Raw genomic sequence first — 19,823 nt, 5'->3', positions numbered from 1 at the left:
GTACTAGTATATACTGATGAAGTGCAGTTCAGATCTGGATCTAACAGATGAAGTAGTTTTCCACGTAGCAATTATAATCCTTCCAGTTTTTGTTGGCGGAGAGCCTGCTGTCCAAAACAACACATCGTGTTGCCCAACGACAACCCCAAAACATCACTGCTCTAGAGGAGATCTGCATGGAGAAATGGGCCAAAATACCAGGAACAGTGTGTGAAAAGCTTGTGAAGAGTTACACAAAACGTTTGGCCTCCATTATGACCAACAAAGGGTACGTAACAAAGTATTGAGATGAACTTTTGGTATTGACCAAATACTTATTTTCCATCATGATTTGTAAATAAATTCTTTAAAAATCGAACAATGTGATTTTCTGTTTTTTTTTTTTTTCACATTCTGTCTCATGGTTGAGGTTTACCCATGTTGACAATTATAGGCCTCTCTAATATTTTCAAGTGGGAAAACATGCACAATTAGTGGTTGACTAAATACTTATTTTACCCATTGTACATCGATGGGTACCTTTCTTTTTTTTTTTTTTTTTCCCCAAACACCTCCAAAAATTTCAAATACATGCTGATAAATCATGGTTTCTAGAGTTATCCCCTCCCACTCCAATATATTCAAAATTAAACAAATGAAGATACATTTTTAATATAATGCTAAGAAAGGTGAATCTTACCTGCTAACCTAATCCTACCTGCTAACCTAACTTAGATCACTGTACCCCAATCTTATTTGAGTTTTGGCAACCTTTTACAATAAATTAATTCCCAGCTGTACATGCTAGTGACGCCGTATTTTCATGGAAAAAAAAGTAACCCTTTCCAGGCAAAACTCACTTTTCACTATGAGCACAATGTCGACCAGCAGCACCACCAAGCAGAGTACACTGAGGATCAAGCATGCAACTTTGTCCAGTCTCATAGTACTTTGGGATGTTTTGGCTGACAAGAGACATATAGATGGATTACACATTTCATACACATATCATGATTTTTTTTTTCATTATTATTGTTTTTTTACCTTTATAGGGCACTTATGTAATTCATTGGTTGCCATTGACAGCGCTCGCGTCTAATCTATTTGGATTGGACATCTGACCCCGTAAGTGGCATTAAAACATAAGCATTCACAGTTTCCCGCCACAGTCTTGCCGATTCAAATGAATTGGAATTTGGAAAAAAATTATTGTATTTTTGTTTTTATTGATTGTGATTTCATTCACCTAGTTTTTATTCACATTTCAATCATTTAAAAATGTATTTATAATTTAAGGAAGACAAAAAATACAATCATGATGAATATTTTTCAAAATATAGAATATTTAATTATATTTGAAGTTTTTTGTAATGACCAAAAATAGTCACTTGCTCTATAAAGTCAGCTTTGAAACACTGTGGCAGTTGTTGTCTGCAAGTCTCTAATATGTAAAACAAAGAGGAAAAATGTAACGACTCTTGTGTAGCCCAAAGTAGAGGAATAAGAGTAACATTTTTTCTTCGCAAATCTACTCAAGTAAAATTAAAAAGTAGGGCTTAGTAAAACTACTCTTAGGAGGACATTTTTCTCATAAAGTTACTCACCTAAATGTAACGGAGTACATGTAACATTACTACCCAACTCTGGTCTCAATGCTCATGAAAATATACAAACAAACAAAAGCATATTCTACTCTAACCACTGTGTGCCCAACTGCTACAATTAGGCAACTTTTAACTCATTTCCAAAAGGTTCCATTTTTATCTCAAAAAAGCTAGTGAAACTGAAACAGTATTAAGCTAGCATACTAAACTAATCTATATCATGTATCTGTGAAAAATACACTGCGTATTTTTGTTTTGTTTCATGTTTCATTTCCCAGTAACAGTTTGAAGCGTCATTATTGAAGAATTGTTCACTAGTCCGACATGACCTACAGCTACTTGTTTGAGGAGTGGAGTGAAAAAATTGTTGGTCTGTCACATTATTGCAAGAAACCAGTGTTCTTTCGTCCATGATTTATTTTATCAAATAAAAACCCAGCCAATGGCTCAAGGTCAAGTTAAAACCGGTATATGCGTATAGTAGGGCAAATAAGTAATTAGTCAACCACTAATTGTGCAAGTTCTCCCACTTGAAAATATTAGAGAGGCCTGTAATTGTCAACATGGGTAAACCTCAACCATGAGAGACAGAATGTGGAAAAAAAAAAAAGGAAAAACACATTATTTGATTTTTATTGAATTTATTTGCAAATCATGGTGGAAAATAAGTATTTGGTCAATACCACAAGTTCATCTCGATACAGTGGTACCTCTACATACGAATTTAATTCGTTCCAGGACCTTGTTTGTAAGTCGAAATGGTTGTATGTCGAGCAGGATTTTCCCATAGGAATACATTATAATTCCATTAATTCGTTCCAAAGCCTAAAAACATATACTAAATTCTTAATAAATACTGCTGGCACTGTTACAAATGGCAATTAAACATAGAAAAACAAATAAGTTGTAAATAAATAATTCAGAATAATATAATAATAAGAAGAATAATTAATAATTATTCCTGTAAATAATGTAACGAATCGGATTCTAATATGGCGGACACTTTTTACTGTCCCTGAACGCACCGCGAAGGTGACGTCTCCAGTGAGATAGGTCGGTGCGGTAGAGATAATACTTTCGTTTTCTTGAGAGCAGTCAACTGCTTAAGACAATGGGCGTTTTGTGTTGGATAAGTTCTTAAATTAATGATAAAAACGTGACGAAGCTGGCGATTTCCTTGGCAATGTTACCACAATGATAATTTTCACCTTAACTTATAAATAGTGGCGAACGGTGGTCGGAAGAGGACCACGGAGCTGTATTGTTGAGCCAGTTCAGGCTTTTTACTGTCCCTGAACGCACCGCGAAGTGAGATAGGTCGGTGCGGTAGAGATAATACTTTCGTTTTCTTGAGAGCAGTCAACTGCTTAATGGGCGTTTTGTGTTGGATAAGTTCTTAAATAAATGATAAAAACGTGACGAAGCTGGCGATTTCCTTGGCAATGTTACCACAATGATAATTTTCACCTTAACTTATAAATAGTGGCGAACGGTGGTCGGAAGAGGACCACGGAGCTGTATTGTTGAGCCAGTTCAGGGACACGCACCCCAAGCTCATATTTTTCTATAACTTGCATCTTCATTTCAAAGTTAAGCATCACTTTTTTCCTTGTTTCTCCAACTGTATCAACTTTTTTTGAAAACTGTGTTGATTTCTCACACAAGAAAATCCACCGTGCGTTCGTTTGCAGTGCTGTCATGTCGTCGTATTTCGAGCAACTCGTCGGATGTAGAAACAAATGGCGGCTCAAATTTTACGTCGGATGTCGAAAAGATTGTGTGTCGAAGTGATCGTATGTAGAGGTACCACTGTACTTTGTTATGTATCCTTTGTTGGCAATAACAAAGGCCAAACGTTTTCTGTAACTCTTCACAAGCTTTTCACACACTGTTGCTGGTATTTTGGCCCATTCCTCCATGCAGATCTCCTCTAGAGCAGTGATGTTTTGGGGCTGTCGTTGGGCAACACGGACTTTCAACTCCCTCCTCACCCCGTGGCGTCAAAACGATAACAAGAATGGTGCGCAAAAATCCCAGAACCACACGTGGGGACCTAGTGAATGACCTACAGAGAGCTGGGACCACAGTAACAAAGGCTACTATCAGTAACACAATGCGCCGCCAGGGACTCAAATCCTGCACTGCCAGACGTGTCCCCCTGCTGAAGAAAGTACACGTCCAGGCCCGTCTGCGGTTTGCTAGAGAGCATTTGGATGATCCAGAAGAGGACTGGGAGAATGTGTTATGGTCAGATGAAACCAAAATAGAACTTTTTGGTAGAAACACAGGTTCTCGTGTTTGGAGGAGAAAGAATACCCACTGTGAAGCATGTGGGTGGAAAAATCATGCTTTGGGGCTGTTTTTCTGCAAAGAGACCACGACGACTGATCTGTGTACAGGAAAGAATGAATGGGGCCATGTATCGAGAGATTTTGAGTGAAAATCTCCTTCCATCAGCAAGGGCATTGAAGATGAGATGTGGCTGGGTCTTTCAGCATGACAATGATCTCAAAAACACAGCCAGTGCAACAAAGGAGTGGCTTCGTAAGAAGCATTTCAAGGTCCTGGAGTGGCCTAGCCAGTCTCCAGATCTCAACCACATAGAAAATCTGTGGAGGGAGTTGAAAGTCCGTGTTGCCCAACGACAGCCCCAAAACATCAATGCTCTAGAGGAGATCTGCATGGAGGAATGGGCCAAAATACCAGCAACAGTGTGTGAAAAGCTTGTGAAGAGTTACAGAAAATGTTTGGCCTTTGTTATTGCCAACAAAGGATACATAACAAAGTATCGAGATGAACTTGTGGTATTGATCAAATACTTATTTTCCACCATGATTTGCAAATAAATTCATTAAAAATCAAATAATGTGATTTTCTGGGGTTTTTTTCCACATTTTGTCTCTCATGGTTGAGGTTTACCCATGTTGACAATTACAGGCCTCTCTAATATTTTCAAGTGGGAAAACATGCACAATTAGTGGTTGACTAAATACTTATTTGCCCCATTGTACATCGATGGGTAAATTTTTTTTTTGTTTTTTGTTTTCATTTTCCCACACACCTCCAAAAATTTCAAATACGTGCTGATAAATCATGGTTTCTAGAGTTATCCCCTCCCACTCCAATATATTCAAAATTAAACAAATGAATATACATTTTTAATATAATGCTAAAATAGGTGAATCTTACCTGCTAACCTAATCCTACCTGCTAACCTAACTTAGATCACTGTACCCCAATCTTATTTGAGTTCTGGCAACCTTTTACAATAAATTAATTCCCAGCTGTACATGCTAGTGACGCCGTATTTTCATGAAAAAAAAAAGTAATCCTTTCCAGGCAAAACTCACTTTTCACTATGAGCACAATGACGACCAGCAGCACCACCAAGCAGAGTACACTCAGGATCAGGCATGCAACTTTGTCCAATCTCATAGTACTTTGGGATGTTTTGGCTGACAAGAGACATTTAGATGGATTAGACATTTCATACACATATCATGATTTTTTTTTTTCATTATTATTGTTTTTTTACCTTTATCGGGCACTTATGTAATTCATTGGTTGCCATTGACAGCGCTCGCGTCCAATCTATTTGGATTGGACATCTGACCCTGTCAATGGCATTGAAACATAAGTATTCACAGTTTCCCGCCACAGTCTTGCCGATTGAAATGAATTGGTATTTGGAAAAAAATTATTGTATTTTTGTTTTTATTGATTGTGATTTCATTCACTTAGTTTTTATTCACATTTCAATCATTTAAAATGTATTTATAACTTAATGAAGACAAAAAATACAATCATGATGAATATTTTTCAAAATATAGAATATTTAATTATATTTGAAGTTTTTTTTAATGACCAAAAATAGTCACTTGCTCTATAAAGTCAACTTTGAAACACTGTGGCAGTTGTTGTCTGCAAGTCTCAATCAGAGGTGGGTAGAGTAGCCAAACATATTACTCAAGTAAGAGTAGCGTTACTCAAAATATTATTACTCATCTAAGAGTAAAAGTAGTCATCCAAAAAATGTACTAAAGTACAAGTAAAAAGGAAACCAGTGAAAAGAATACTCACTTGACGAGAAACATTTTGAGAAACTGCTTTTTTTTTTTTTTTTTCTCCCAGCACAAACTTATCTATATGAACTGTTGTTATAATGGTACTGTACAATAACCCATTACATAACCACATTAAGCCAAAGAAATAAAAAAAATATATACAGTGGTACCTCTACATACGAATTTAATTCGTTCCAGGACCTTGTTTGTAAGTCGAAATGGTCGTATGTCGAGCAGGATTTTCCCATAGGAATACATTATAATTCCATTAATTCGTTCCAAAGCCTAAAAACATACACTAAATTCTTAATAAATACTGCTGGCACTGTTACAAATGGCAATTAAACATAGAAAAACAAATAAGTTATAAATAAATAATTCAGAATAATATAAGAAGAAGAAGAAGAATGAATAATTATTCCTGAAAATAATGTAACGAATCGGATTCTAATATGGCGGACACTTTTTACTGTCCCTGAACGCACCGCGAAGGTGACGTCTCCAGTGAGATAGGTCGGTGCGGTAGAGATAATACTTTCGTTTTCCTGAGAGCAGTCAACTGCTTAAGACAATGAGCGTTTTGTGTTGGATAAGTTCTTAAATAAATGATAAAAACGTGACAAAGCTGGCGATTTCCTTGGCAATGTTACCACAATAATAATTGTCACCTTAACTTATAAATAGTGGCGAACGGTGGTCATAAGAGGATCATGGAGCTGTATTGTTGAGCCAGTTCAGGGACGCGCACCCCAAGCACATATTTTTCTATAACTTGCATCTTCATTTCAAAGGTAAGCATCACTTTTTTCCTTGTTTCTCCAACTGTATCAACTTTTTTGAAAACTGTGTTGATTTCTCACATAAGAAAATCCACCGTGGGTTCGTTTGCAGTGCTGTCATGTCGTCGTATTTCGAGCAACTCGTCGGATGTAGAAATAAATGGCGGCTCAAATTTTACGTCGGATGTCGAAAAGATCGTGTGTCGAAGTGATCGTATGTAGAGGTACCACTGTATATATAATCATTCAATTAAAGAGAGAGAAAAAACAGTAATGAAGCATTATTCGTCCAAAGAGAATGAGTGCCCTGCCCTCTAGTGGAGAAAATAGTTCGTAGTTTGAAAAGTGAATACTCTAGTTCCTTCATAGTTACTATTATGAAATTAACAGGGTAATATCTCCTTTTTTTTCGTGATCAATCGGTGTCAAATAAAAGCTGGGAGAGAGTTTTAAATCCACGCTTTCGATTCATGTTGATGGCAGCGCTCTATGTCAAATATTTTTATTTCTATTTATTGTTTGTTTTCATCATCATCGGTATCATTGACAGTTACAAGATAGCATTGTGATAAGATTACTTAATCCAAAGAAAAGACAAGGGCTATGCGAGAATCCTGGGCTTATTAAATCCTGTCCCCAGTAAACCAAAGGACGCAAATCTTCGCATGATAGTGTCGACATTTCATATTGTGATACAAGTGCTATTTTTTTTTTTCTTTACACATGAATTATCTTCCCAGTTGTCACTGATTAAACGTGGCACTTGGGTCATTCATTTGTTACAGTGCTTTAAAGACGCATGATTAAACAGGCTTGCGTGGTTATAGAATGGCAAGCTTGCGTCTGATTGGTGTAATGGAGTCATGTGATTATTGTTGCAACATCTCATAGGTGAATTTAATAGTGCTACTCTTGGCAATAGCATCACCAGCAAAAAAATAATAAATCTAATATGTAGAATAAAGAGGAAAAATGTAACGACTCTTGTGTTGCCAAAGTAGCGGAGTAAGAGTAGCGTTTTTCTTAGCAAATCTACTCAAGTAAAATTAAAAAGTATGGCTTGGTAAAACTACTCTTAGGAGGACATTTTTCTCAAAAAGTTACTCACCTAAATGTAACGGAGTACATGTAACGTTACTACCCAACTCTGGTCTCAATGCTCATGAAATTATACAAACAAAAACATACTGTACTCCACTGTGTGCCCAACTGCTTTAATTAGGCAACTTTTAACTAATTTCCAAAAGATCTATTTTTATCTCAAACAGCTAGTGAAACTGAAACAGTATTAAGCTAGCATACTAAGCTAATCTATATAATGTATCTGTGAAAGAGTCACTGCGTATTTTTGTTTTGTGTCATGTTTCATTTCCTACTAACAGTTTGAAGCGTCAATATTGAAGAATTGTTCACTAGTCCAACATGACCTACAGCTACATGTTTGAGGAGTGGAGTGAAAAAATTGTTGGTCTGTCACATTATTGCAAGAAACCAGTGTTCTTTCGTCCATGATTTATTTTATCGAATAAAAACCCAGCCAATGGCTCAAGGTCAAGTTAAAACCGGTATATGCGTACAGCAGGGCAAATAAGTATTTAGTCAACCACTAATTGTGTAGGTTTTCCCACTTGAAAATATTAGAGAGGCCTGTTATTGTCAACATGGGTAAAGTTCAACAATGAGAGACAGAATGTGGGAAAAATAAAACAGAAAATCACATTGTTGTGATGCTAGTGACGCCGTATTTTCATGAAAAAAAAGTAACCCATTCCAGGCAAAACTCACTTGTCACTATGACCGCAATGACGAGCAGCAGCAGCACCAAGCATAGTACACTCAGGATCAAGTATGCAACTTTGTACAGTCTCATAGTACTTTGGGATGTTTTGGCTGACAAGAGACATATAGATGGATTAGACATTTCATACACATATCATGATTTTTTTTCATCATTATTATTATTTTTTTGCCTTTGTAGGGCACTTATGTAATTCATTGGTTGCCATTGACAGCGCTTGCGTCCAATCTATTTGGATTGGACATCTGATCCTGTCAATGGCATTGAAACATAAGCATTCACAGTTTCCCGCCACAGTCTTGCCGATTCAAATGAATTGGAATTTGGAAAAAATTATTGTATTTTTGTTTTTATTGATTGTGATTTCATTCACTTAGTTTTTATTCACATTTCAATCATTTAAAAAATTATTTATAATTTAATGAAGACAAAAAATACAATCATTATGAACATTTTTCAAAATATAGAATATTTAGTTATATTTGAAGTTTTTTTAATGACCAAAAATAGTCACTTGCTCTATAAAGTCAACTTTGAAACTCTGTGGCAGTTGTTGTCTGCAAGTCTCAATCAGAGGTGGGTAGAGTAGCCAAACATTTTACTCAAGTAAGAGTAGCGTTACTCAAAATAATATCACTCATCTAACATTAAAAGTAGTTGTCCAAAAAATGTACTAAAGTACAAGTGAAAAAGTAACCAGAGAAAAGAATACTCACGTGACGAGTAACATTTTGAGAAACTGCTTTTTTTTTTTTTTTTTTTTCCCCAGCACAAACTCATCTATATGAACTGTTGTTATAATGGTACTGTAAAATACCCCATTACATAACCACATTAAGCCAAAGAAATAAAAAAATATATATAAATAATCATTCAATTAAAGAGAGAGAAAAAAACAGTAATGAAGCATTATTCGTCCAAAGAGAATGAGTGCCCTGCCCTCTAGTGGAGAAAATAGTTCGTAGTTTGAATAGTGAATACTGTAGTTCCTTCATAGTTACTATTATGAAATTAACAATGTAATATCTCCTTTTTTTTCGTGATCAATCGGTGTCAAATAAAAGCTGGGAGAGAGTTTAAATCCACGCTTTCGATTCATGTTGAGGGCAGCGCTCTTTGTCAAATACTTTTATTTTTATTTATTGTTTATTTTCATCATCATCGGTATCATTGAGAGTTACAAGATAGCATTGTGATAAGATTAATTAACCCGAAGAAAAGACAAGGGCTACGGGAGAATCCTGGGCTTATTAAATCCCGTCACCAGTAAACCAAAGGATGCAAATCTTCGCATGATAGTGTCGACATTTCACATTGTGATACAAGTGCTTTTTTTTTTTCTTACACATGAATTATCTTCCCAGTAGTCATTGATTAAACGTGGCACTTGGGTTATTCATTTCTTACAGTGCTTTAAAGACGCGTGATTAAACAGGCTTGCGTGACTATAGAACGGCAAGCCTGCGTCTGATTGGTATAATGGAGTCATGTGATTATTGTTGCAACGTCTCATTGGTGAATTTAATAGTGCTACTCTTGGTATTAGCATCGCTAGCAAAAATATAATAAATCTAATATGTACAATAAAGAAGAAAAACGTAACGACTCTTGTGTAGCCCAAAATAGCGGAGTAAGAGTAGCGTTTTTTCTTTGCAAATCTACTCAAGTAAAATTAAAAAGTATGGCTTAGTAAAACTACTCTTAGAAGGACATTTTTCTTAAAAAGTTACTCACCTAAATGTAACGGATTACATGTAACGTTACTACCCAACTCTGGTCTCAATGCTCATGAAAATATACAAACAAACAAAAACATATTCGACTCTAACCACTGTGTGCCCGACTGCTAAAATTAGGCAACTTTTAACTAATTTCCAAAAGATCTATTTTTCTCTCAAACAGCTAGTGAAACTGAAACAGTATTAAGCTAGCATACAAACTAATCTATATAATGTATCTGAAAAATACACTGCGTATTTTTGTTTTGTGTCATGTTTCATTTCCTACTAACAGTTTGAAGCGTCAATATTGAAGAATTGTTCACTAGTCCAACATGAGGAGTGGAGTGAAAAAATTGTTGGTCTGTCACATTATTGCAAGAAACCAGTGTTCTTTCGTCCATGATTTATTTTATCGAATAAAAACCCAGCCAATGGCTCTAGGTCAAGTTAAAACCGGTATATGCGTATAGTAGGGCAAATAAGTATTTAGTCAACCACTTAGTTCTCCCACTTGAAAATATTAGAGAGGCCTGTAATTGTCAACATGGGTAAAGCTCAACCATGAGAGACAGAATGTGGGAAAAATAAAACAGAGATATTCTGTTTTATTTTTGTTTTGATTTTTTTGATATTGTTTGATTTTTAAAGAATTTATTTGCAAATCATAGTGGAAAATAAGTATTTGGTCAATACCAAAAGTTCATCTCAATACTTTGTTATGTACCCTTTGTTGACAATAACGGAGGCCAAGCGTTTTCTGTAACTCTTCACAAGCTTTTCACACACTGTTGCTGGTATTTTGGCCCATTCCTCCATGCAGATCTCCTCTAGAGCAGTGATGTTTTGGGGCTGTCGTTGCGCAACACGGACTTTCAACTCCCTCCACAGATTTTCTATATGGTTGGGATCTGGAGACTGGCTAGGCCACTCCAGGACCTTGAAATGCTTCTTACAAAGCCACTCCTTTGTTGCCCTGGCTGTGTGTTTGGGATCATTGTCATGCTGAAAGACCCAGCCACGTCTCATCTTCAATGCCCTTGCTGATGGAAGGAGATTTGCACTCAAAATCTCTCGATACATGGCACCATTCATTCTTTCCTTTACACAGATCAGTCATCGTGGTCTCTTTGCAGAAAAACAGCCCCAAAGCATAATGTTTCCACCCCCATGCTTCACAGTGGGTATGGTATTCTTCGGCTGCAATTCAGTATTCTTTCTCCTCCAAACACTAGAACCTGTGTTTCTACCAAAAAGTTCTATTTTGGTTTCATCTGACCATAAAACATTTTTCCAGTCCTCTTCTGGATCATCCAAATGCTCTCTAGCGAACCGCAGACGGGCCTGGACGTGTACTTTCTTCAACAGGGGGACACATCTGGCAGTGCAGGATTTGAGTCCCTGGCGGTGCAATGTGTTACTGATAGTAGCCTTTGTTACTGTGGTCCCAGCTCTCTGTAGGTCATTCACTCGGTCCCCCCGTGTGGTTCTGGGATTTTTGCTCACCGTTCTTGTTATCATTTTGAACCCACGGGGTGAGATCTTACATGGAGCCCCAGATCGAGGGAGATTATCAGTGGTCTTGTATGTCTTCCATTTTCTAATAATTGCTCCCACAGTTGATTTCTTTACACCAAGCGTTTTACCTATTGCAGATTCAGTCTTCCCAGCCTGGTGCAGGTCTACAATTTTGTCTCTGGTGTCCTTCGACAGCTCTTTGGTCTTGGCCATAGTGGAGTTTGGAGTGTAACTGACTGAAGTTGTGGACAGGTGTCTTTTATACCGATAATAAGTTAAAACAGGTGCTATTAATACATGTAAAGAGTGGAGCCTCATTAGACCTCGTTAGAAAAAGTTAGACTTCTTTGACAGCCAGAAATCTTGCTAGTTTGTAGGTGACCAAAAACTTATTTTCCACTCTAATTTGGAAATAAAGTCTTTAAAAATCAAATAATGTGGTTTTCTGTTTTTTTTTTTCCCACATTCTGTCTCTCATGGTTGATGTTTACCCATGTTGACAATTACAGGCCTCTCTAATCTTTTCAAGTAGGAGAACTTGCACAATTGGTGGTTGACTAAATACTTATTTGCCCCACTTTATGTGATTTCTGTAGTTTAATGAAATATTATAATGACTGAATTATTTTCCATAAATGTTTTAATATTCTTGTAAAATACTGTATTTGATTAAAAATCAACAAAAAATAAGCATCTTGATTGTAAGCAAATTGCTAATAGGAATTGGAACACAAAATCGCACAACTTCTGCTTTTGATGCCTTCATCATCTCATCAGACTTTTTTTTTTCAGAGAAATTTGTGTCGATTTCTTATCCATGCTGAGGCACAGATAGGTTTTTTTAACCTTTATTGGGCATATATGTAATTCATTAGCTGCCATTGACAGCGCTTGCATCCAATCTATTTGGATTGGACGTCTAAACCCCATCAATGACATTGAAACTTGAGCATTCACAGCTTCCCGCCAGTCTTTCCGATTCAAATAAAGTTGAATGGGGAAAAAATAGTGTGTAATTCTGTTTTTCCTCATTGTGATTTAATTAACTTAGTTTTCAGTCACATTTCAAGAATTTATAAATGTATTCATAATTTCTGAAGGCAAAAAATACAATCATGATAACTACATTTCAAAATATAGAATATTTGCTCATATTTAAAGTTTTTTAAAGACCAAAAATACTCATTTGCTCTGTAAGGTCAACTTCTGAAACGCTGTGGCTGTTGCTGTCTGAGCAGACTCAGCTAATCTATATAATGTACAGTATTTTTCGGACTATAAGTCACGTTTTTTTTTATATTTTGGCTGGGGGTGCGACTTGTACTCAGGAGCGACTTATGTGTGAAATTATTAACACATTATGTTATCATTTCACATGTTATTGTGGTGTTTTGGAGTGACACTGATGGTTTGGTAAACTTTTTAGCATGTTCTTTATGCTATAGTTATCTGAATAACTCAATAGCAATGGCCACGTTCGCGTTCAGCCTTTTGCAATGTGTGTTCAATTGTATTATTGACTTTTTTTATATTGAAATGCATGCTTTTAGTTTGTGGCGCTTTCACGCCCACGTGGGGGCGCACTCGCACTTGTTTACGTGAAAAAGAGCACTCACACGCCAGAAGACGACGGACAGCTACGTAGGTGTGAGTGAGTGGGCGAGTTAGCGAGAGAGAGACACGGCTGCGAACCTACGTTCATTGTTTATGCTTTCAAAATATCTCTACAGAGGCAAAGCCTGTGTGTATCATCTTTTCTGTTGTTGTTGTTGTGTGTTTTCCACTCGCGATCGGACACTTAGAGCCAGTTGTGTGGTTGTTTGAACGATTTGCTAATGCTAGCGAACGCATGCTAACCGTTTAATGTCATTCCTCTAAGAGCACCTAATTATCATTTCTTTACGTTGATGCGAACCTGTTTGGTATCAAGCACCAAATTGATTCAGCACATTTTACGGACGTCCAGCATCGTCATTTGGGAGTTCGCTGTATAGCCGGGACCGAGCCGTAGCGTCCTGGTAAGGACAGTACTGTATATTCTCATTTCGTTGTTCATGCACTGTACACTGTACATTTATTCAGCATGTTGTTCTCTATTGTATTTTTATATTAAATTGCCTTTCAAGATGATATATCTGTTCTATGTGTTGTATTTTATCAAGTAAATTTCCCCCAAAAATGCGACTTATACTCCGGAGCGACTTAGATATGTTTTTTTCTCTTTGTTGGGCATTTTATGGCTGGTGCGACTTATACTCAGGTGCGACTTGTAGTCTGAAAAATACGGTAGTTGTGGAAAAAACACAGTAATTTTGTAAAATAAGCAACTTGGTTGTAGGCAAATTGCTGACAGCAATTGTAACGCAAAACAAAATCCCAAAACTTCTGCAGAATTCTTTTCTTCAAAGAAACTTATGTCATTTTCTTATAAACCTATTCATGCTGAGGCACATTAGCAGTTTGATGGTGGGACAACTTGAAATTTCCTCTTTTATTTATATATTTTTAAAAACAAATGTACTTGAAACACAAATGATGCAAGTTGGTCTACCTGTTTTTGCAATGTTTGAATAGATATCTTCAGATGGCTTTTGCAGACTAGCGTAGTGACTTGATCCAGTTGCTTCTTCTTTCTCTAAACCACAATTCAAGATAGAAACAGTAAGCGGGGGGGGGGTGCCAAAAGAAGTAGAATAGAATAGAATAGAAATCCTTTCTTGTAAACTTCACAATTTCCTCTTTTAAAGGGTATGAAAACACTAAGGGGCTGTGAGATATCAATAGAACCGTTATGTGGCAAGATAACAAATATTAATAAAGTTAACAAAAAAATAAATCGCATTCATGAGCAATTATCGAAAATAGATCGAAAATTACGAACATTTCCGAAAGTATTCCGGAAACAGCCGAATGGGGCAGAGACGTCATAACAAGGAAACAAAAGATCGAGGCAGGTGCCATCGTTGTTTATTGACGAGAGAGTTGCGTTCGTGTTTTATCAAAAAATCGCTAAAATGGTTCAAACCTGTCATGCTATGTGGTCTACAAATGGCCATTTGTCGCAATGTTCCCGAACGGGAGAAAAAGAGCTGGACTACGCAGACAATGAGTAAAGTTCGTCCGTGCTAAGAGGGCTAATTTTGCTGACCCAGCCTCTGGCACGAATTTGTGTGGTGCGCATTTTACACCTGAAAGCTATTCGAACTATGGACAAATGAAATCAGGTTTTGCTAAGAAATTGCTGATGAAAGCAGCCACCATACACACGCAGCCACCTAAATGTCCCGCGATATCAAGAAAGAGGACGACTGGCTCTGATGAGACCACCCCAGGCTAACCAAAGGAGCGGAGCAGCCAAGCTCGAAATGGCCAGAGTGAGTACTCTTTTATAATAAAAACATATCACGCATCGGATATAGGACTGGACACATGTATAAATTATCGCTCGTAAAATATATAGAATAAATCCTTGAATCCCATTCATATTTGTGTCTGTTGGCAGAACGAAAACCTATGATAGCACTATAAATGATAATTATTCTATACATTACATTATTTTGCGGTCACGGTGTATTAGCTTCACAAAAAGAAATGCAAAACAAACCATTCGGTGTTTCTGTTGCCGCCGGTGTTTCACCAGTGTGATTGCTCCCCTCAATGATCCTTTCATTAGGCTGCATTGGCTTTCGTTTGGGCTCAAATTGATAACCCAAAACACCAAAGAAATGTTCATAACTCTCCTCGTCACCATTAGAAGAATGTTCGTTACGTCGGATTCGTCGCTGCAACTTGAAACAAAATTGTGCGGCATCATCGCCGCCATTCAGTACTAAGCACTGAGCCGGTTGTTTCCCTATAGTGACGTCACGCACACAATATGCTAGATTTCCGGCAACTCGGGGGCAGGTCATTTTAGCTTGACAATCGACCTACGGTAATTTCTATCATTTTCTTGGTGTTGCGATGTGTGTAACTACACGAAGTGGCATGATATGAATTCAAAAGGCATGCGTTGATGGATAAATGATGGAATATTAGCATTTCCCCAGGTGTTGTCATACCCTTTAATTATGTTTTTAATAACAAAGGTACTTGAAACACACATTATGCAATTGCGTCTACCTGTTTTTACGACTTTTGAATAGATATCTTCAGATGGCTTTTGCAGACAAGCGTAGTGACTTGATCCAGTTGCTTCTTCTTTCTCTAAACCACAATTCAAGATAGAAACAATATGTGTTGTTGTTTTTTTTTGGAGGGGGGGGGGGGGTCAAAAGAAGTAGAATAGAATAGAATAGAATAGAAATCCTTTCTTTTAAACTTCACAATTTCCTCTTTTAATTATGTTTTTAATAACAAAGGTACTTGAAACACACATTATGCAATTGCGTCTACCTGTTTTTACGACTTTTGAATAGATATCTTCAGATGGCTTTTGCAGACAAGCGTAGTGACTTGATCCAGTTGCTTCTTCTTTCTCTAAACCACAATTCAAGATAGAAACAATATGTGTTGTTGTTTTTTTTGGGAGGGGGGGGGGTCAAAAGAAGTAGAATAGAATAGAATAGAATAGAAATCCTTTCTTTTAAACTTCACAATTTCCTCTTTTAATTATGTTTTTAATAACAAAGGTACTTGAAACACACATTATGCAATTGCGTCTACCTGTTTTTACGACTTTTGAATAGATATCTTCAGATGGCTTTTGCAGACAAGCGTAGTGACTTGATCCAGCTGCTTCGTCTTTCTCTAAACCACAATTTCAGATAGAAACAGTATGGATCTTTGGAGGGTCATCAGAACAGAACACCTTAATGTCATTGTACAGAGTACAACAAGATTTAAAGCTTAGCCATAACGTGCACCACTTAAAACAAAACTTAGGTTACAGGTACTGGTTACAGTGTACACAGATTGGAAATAAAATGAATAAGTGACTAGTAGCAAGTGCTGATGTAGTGGTAGTGCGTAAATGACAACTTGCAGTATCTAGACTTGGGGCAGATGGCTGACTTAATACGATAGTGCTAATGATACTTTTTGAAAATGCTAATAAATGTAATAAATATTGCATATGTAGAACCAAGTTTATGCAGTGCCTAGATTGAGACAGATGTCTGAGAAGATATTGCTTAGTGAGATGGATGTGACACTGTTGTGTAGGGATGGGAATTGATTCGATATTTACGATTCCGATTCCATTGTAGATATTGCTTAACGATTTGATTCTTTATCGATTCTCTTATCGATTCTTATTTAGGGAAAAACAAGAACAAACATTTTGATTGCCATCGAGTTTGTTTAATCAGAAGTCACAACCTTACAAACTCACAACGGGGTCAAAAGAGGCCCAAAACCTCAATGTTAACTGTGGCATTATGTAACTGTGGTAAATAAACAAAAATGTGTAACATTTTACTGAAATATTTTTCTAATAGGAACAAAAAATCCTCCTTTTTAAAAGGACATAGCAGCTGATAGCACTCAAAAATAATCAAAAAGATAAATAATGTCAAATACAACAGAATAATGCATAGTCCAAATGGGCAAAAAAATAAGAATGTCTGCTTTTTCAGGAAGGATACGTGATCTTTCTGGACTTATTGTGTCTCCAGCAGTGGAGAACACAGAAGTTACGTGACGTAATTCGTGCTGGTTGGAATTGATAAGAGAATTGTCAGATAAACTGCCAAACGATTACATGGAATTGAAACATACTGATCCGTTTCTCGATTCCCATCCCTACTGTTGTGGCATTAGTAGTGCAATCACAGTGACAGTCCAGTGCAAACTTGAGTTGATTATGGTGACAGCTCAGGCATAGACTTTTTTCCATTCAATGCATGTTATGACAATACACAAAATAATGTTATGTACTTACCATGCGGGGCATCCGCAAGTGCATCGATGTTTTTTTCCCCATTGTTTTCCAACATGGCTTCCTTGGCTCCTGTGTCCTCCTCCAACTGTTTTCTCTTTGTGTTAACGTTCTGCATCTCCATGATTTTTTGCTTCTCTTTTGCTAACTTTGGAAACTTTGGGGCAGGGTTTTGGGAAGAGTACTCACCGGAGCTGAGAAGCTGAAAAGTTGTCCAGTCAAAATGTGCAACAATATGACAAGTTTTTACTTGACTGGCTAAAATATGTGTATTCGTTGTCCCAAAGAAAATGGTGCAACGATATGCCGAGACTAAGTTTTTACTTTAAAAGTGTCCAATCATGGTAAAAGGAACTACGCAGAGACGTGGTCAGTTTTAAGATGTATGAGAGAATTGCAATAAGGGGAAGTATTCAATCGAATATTTAAACTTCCTGTAACACGAAATACAAAAATACAAGTGCTCATTATTATGCTTTCATCAGCTTTATTAGCCGCCAAAAAGTCTGATTGCTACGTTGACCAAAGCAAAACTATGTTATGTTTATTCAGTACACACGAGAAAGCTGAGGGGACTAATGTCCAAGGTCCCAAGACCTGTTTTTCTTTTATTCGTTTTCTATTTTTCATTTCCCATGTAAGGAAAATGTAAAAATGTAATAGCAAGTGAAACTGCCACCTTCAGCCCCCACCCCAAATCGGGATACTAGAAAAATCCCATTTCTGAAGAAAATGTGTGATGCTTTCCTCTCCCATGAGTCTCTTCCTGTAAATTTTAGATCACTTCATATTAATTTTGGAACATTTTCAGGTCACTTCTTTGTTAACATATTGGCTGCCATTGACAGCGATAGTTGTCCAATTCATTCCAAAGTGAATTGCAAGTCTCGCACCGTCAACGGCACTGACAGATTCAAGGCCAGTCCTCCCAGTTTAAATGAATCATCGGCTAATTATTGACAAATATGGAAAAAACTGCGATTAATAGTCTTTTTTTTTTTTTTTTCCTGCATAGTAAAACCGATGAAACCATTCTCCTGCCGATGTCATCCACCTGTTGGGGACGCTAGAGCCCCATAACGGTAGGCGTGGCCAAACAGCAGATTAAAAGACTAATTTCTCGTCATGTGCGCTTTGCCAAATTGTTGTATATAGTCGAATCGTCTCAAAATATGATTCTAATTCACATTATAATGACATTTGAGACCTTTTTTCTCCTGCCGTACGCACTTTAAGGTAACAATAAAAATGCTTTAATTTCTTATTTATTCATAATTTATTTTTTTCACACGTGTCTAATTTAATGCATTTGTTAAATTACTACCTCCACTGTGCGCTGTCTCCTCCGACCTTGTTATGATCTTGGGCAGAGACGCCCAAAGGAAGAAAAACAGTTTGTTTAATCCATAGCCGTGGGATCCTTTGCGTGACAAGACTGGCCGAAGGTATCAATAGACAACAGTCGGAGGCGAAATCATAGGACAAAGCGGTAAGTCGATGATCAGATGAGTACAAGCAGATACAGTTGTGGTCCAAAGTTTACATACACTTGTGAAGAACATAATGTCATGGCTCTCTTGAGTTTCCAGTTATTTCTACAACTCTGATTTTTCTCCGATAGAGTGATTGGAACAGATACTTCTTTGTCACAAAAAACATTCATGAAGTTTGGTTCTTTTATAACTTTATTATGGGTTAACAGAAAAAGTGATCAAATCTGCTGGGTCAAAAATATACACACATGGATCTGAAAAAGCGAATCATTGACTTGAACAAGTCAGGAAAGTCACTTGGAGCCATTTCAAAGCAGCTGCAGGTCCCAAGAGCAACAGTGCAAACAATTGTTTGTGAGTATAAAGTGTTTGTCACTGTTTTGTCACTACCACAATCAGGAAGAAAACGTAAGCTATCACCTGCTGCTGAGAGAAAATTGGTCAGGAGGGTGAAGATTCAACCGAGAATCACCAAAAAGCAGATCTGCCAAGAATTAGAAGCTGCTGGAACACAGGTGTCAGTGTCCACAGTCAAGCGTGCATCTCCATGGACTGAGAGGCTGCCGTGCAAGAAGGAAGCCCAAAAGCGGCACCTTAAGGCTCGACTGAAGTTTGCTGCTGATCACATGGACAAAGATAAGACCTTCTGGAGGAAAGTTCTGTGGTCAGACGAAACAAAAATCGAGCTGTTTGGCCACAATGCCCAGCAATATGTTTGGAGGAGAAAAGGTGAGGCCTTTAACCCCAAGTACACCATGCCTACCGTCAAGCACGATGGTGGTAGTATTATGCTGCGGGGCTGTTTTGCTGCCAATGGAACTGGTGCTTTACAGAGAGTAAATGGGATAATGAAGAAGGGGGATTACCTTCAAATTCTTCAAGATAACCTAACGTCATCAGCCCGAAGATTGGGTCTTGGGCGCAGTTGGGTGTTCCAACAGGACAATGACCCCAAACACACATCAAAAGTGGTAATGGAATGGCTAAATCAG

At 37.3% G+C, this 19,823-nt stretch overlaps 1 protein-coding gene across 4 annotated transcripts; it reads right to left on the bottom strand.

Moving 5' to 3' along the window:
- On the bottom strand, positions 1–17,862 carry LOC130914197 (uncharacterized). Of its 4 annotated transcripts, XM_057833172.1 has the most exons (9): positions 17,342–17,862; positions 16,126–16,209; positions 15,856–15,939; positions 15,583–15,666; positions 14,012–14,095; positions 8,212–8,316; positions 4,934–5,038; positions 840–944; positions 1–172 (listed from the first exon to the last, which is right to left on the bottom strand). In XM_057833172.1, the coding sequence occupies exons 1-9, from the start codon at positions 17,460–17,462 to the stop codon at positions 162–164; spliced, it is 783 nt and encodes a 260-aa protein (XP_057689155.1). In that variant the 5' UTR covers positions 17,463–17,862; the 3' UTR covers positions 1–161. The 4 variants fall into 4 exon arrangements, with proteins under 4 accessions (XP_057689155.1, XP_057689157.1, XP_057689156.1 ...); XM_057833174.1 differs by lacking the exon at positions 4,934–5,038; XM_057833173.1 differs by lacking the exon at positions 15,583–15,666.
- Between the last annotated feature and the right edge of the window lie 1,961 nt (positions 17,863–19,823).

Source organism: Corythoichthys intestinalis, chromosome 4 (genome assembly GCF_030265065.1).
Source record: "Corythoichthys intestinalis isolate RoL2023-P3 chromosome 4, ASM3026506v1, whole genome shotgun sequence".
NCBI classification, from domain to species: Eukaryota; Metazoa; Chordata; class Actinopteri; order Syngnathiformes; family Syngnathidae; genus Corythoichthys; species Corythoichthys intestinalis.
Note: the sequence above shows the minus strand (reverse complement) of the source record. Positions and strands in the feature narration are given on the sequence as shown.

Bases quoted from the DNA above. Each gene is read 5' to 3' on its own strand.
- LOC130914197 (XM_057833172.1), bottom strand. From the start codon at position 17,462: ATGGAGATGCAGAACGTTAACACAAAGAGAAAACAGTTGGAGGAGGAC. The intron at 14,096-15,582 runs GTAGACGCAATT...ATTGTGGTTTAG, and splicing joins TTCAAAAGTCGTAAAAACAG to AGAAAGAAGAAGCAACTGGA. The intron at 5,039-8,211 runs GTGAGTTTTGCC...GTCTCTTGTCAG, and splicing joins CATTGCGGTCATAGTGACAA to CCAAAACATCCCAAAGTACT.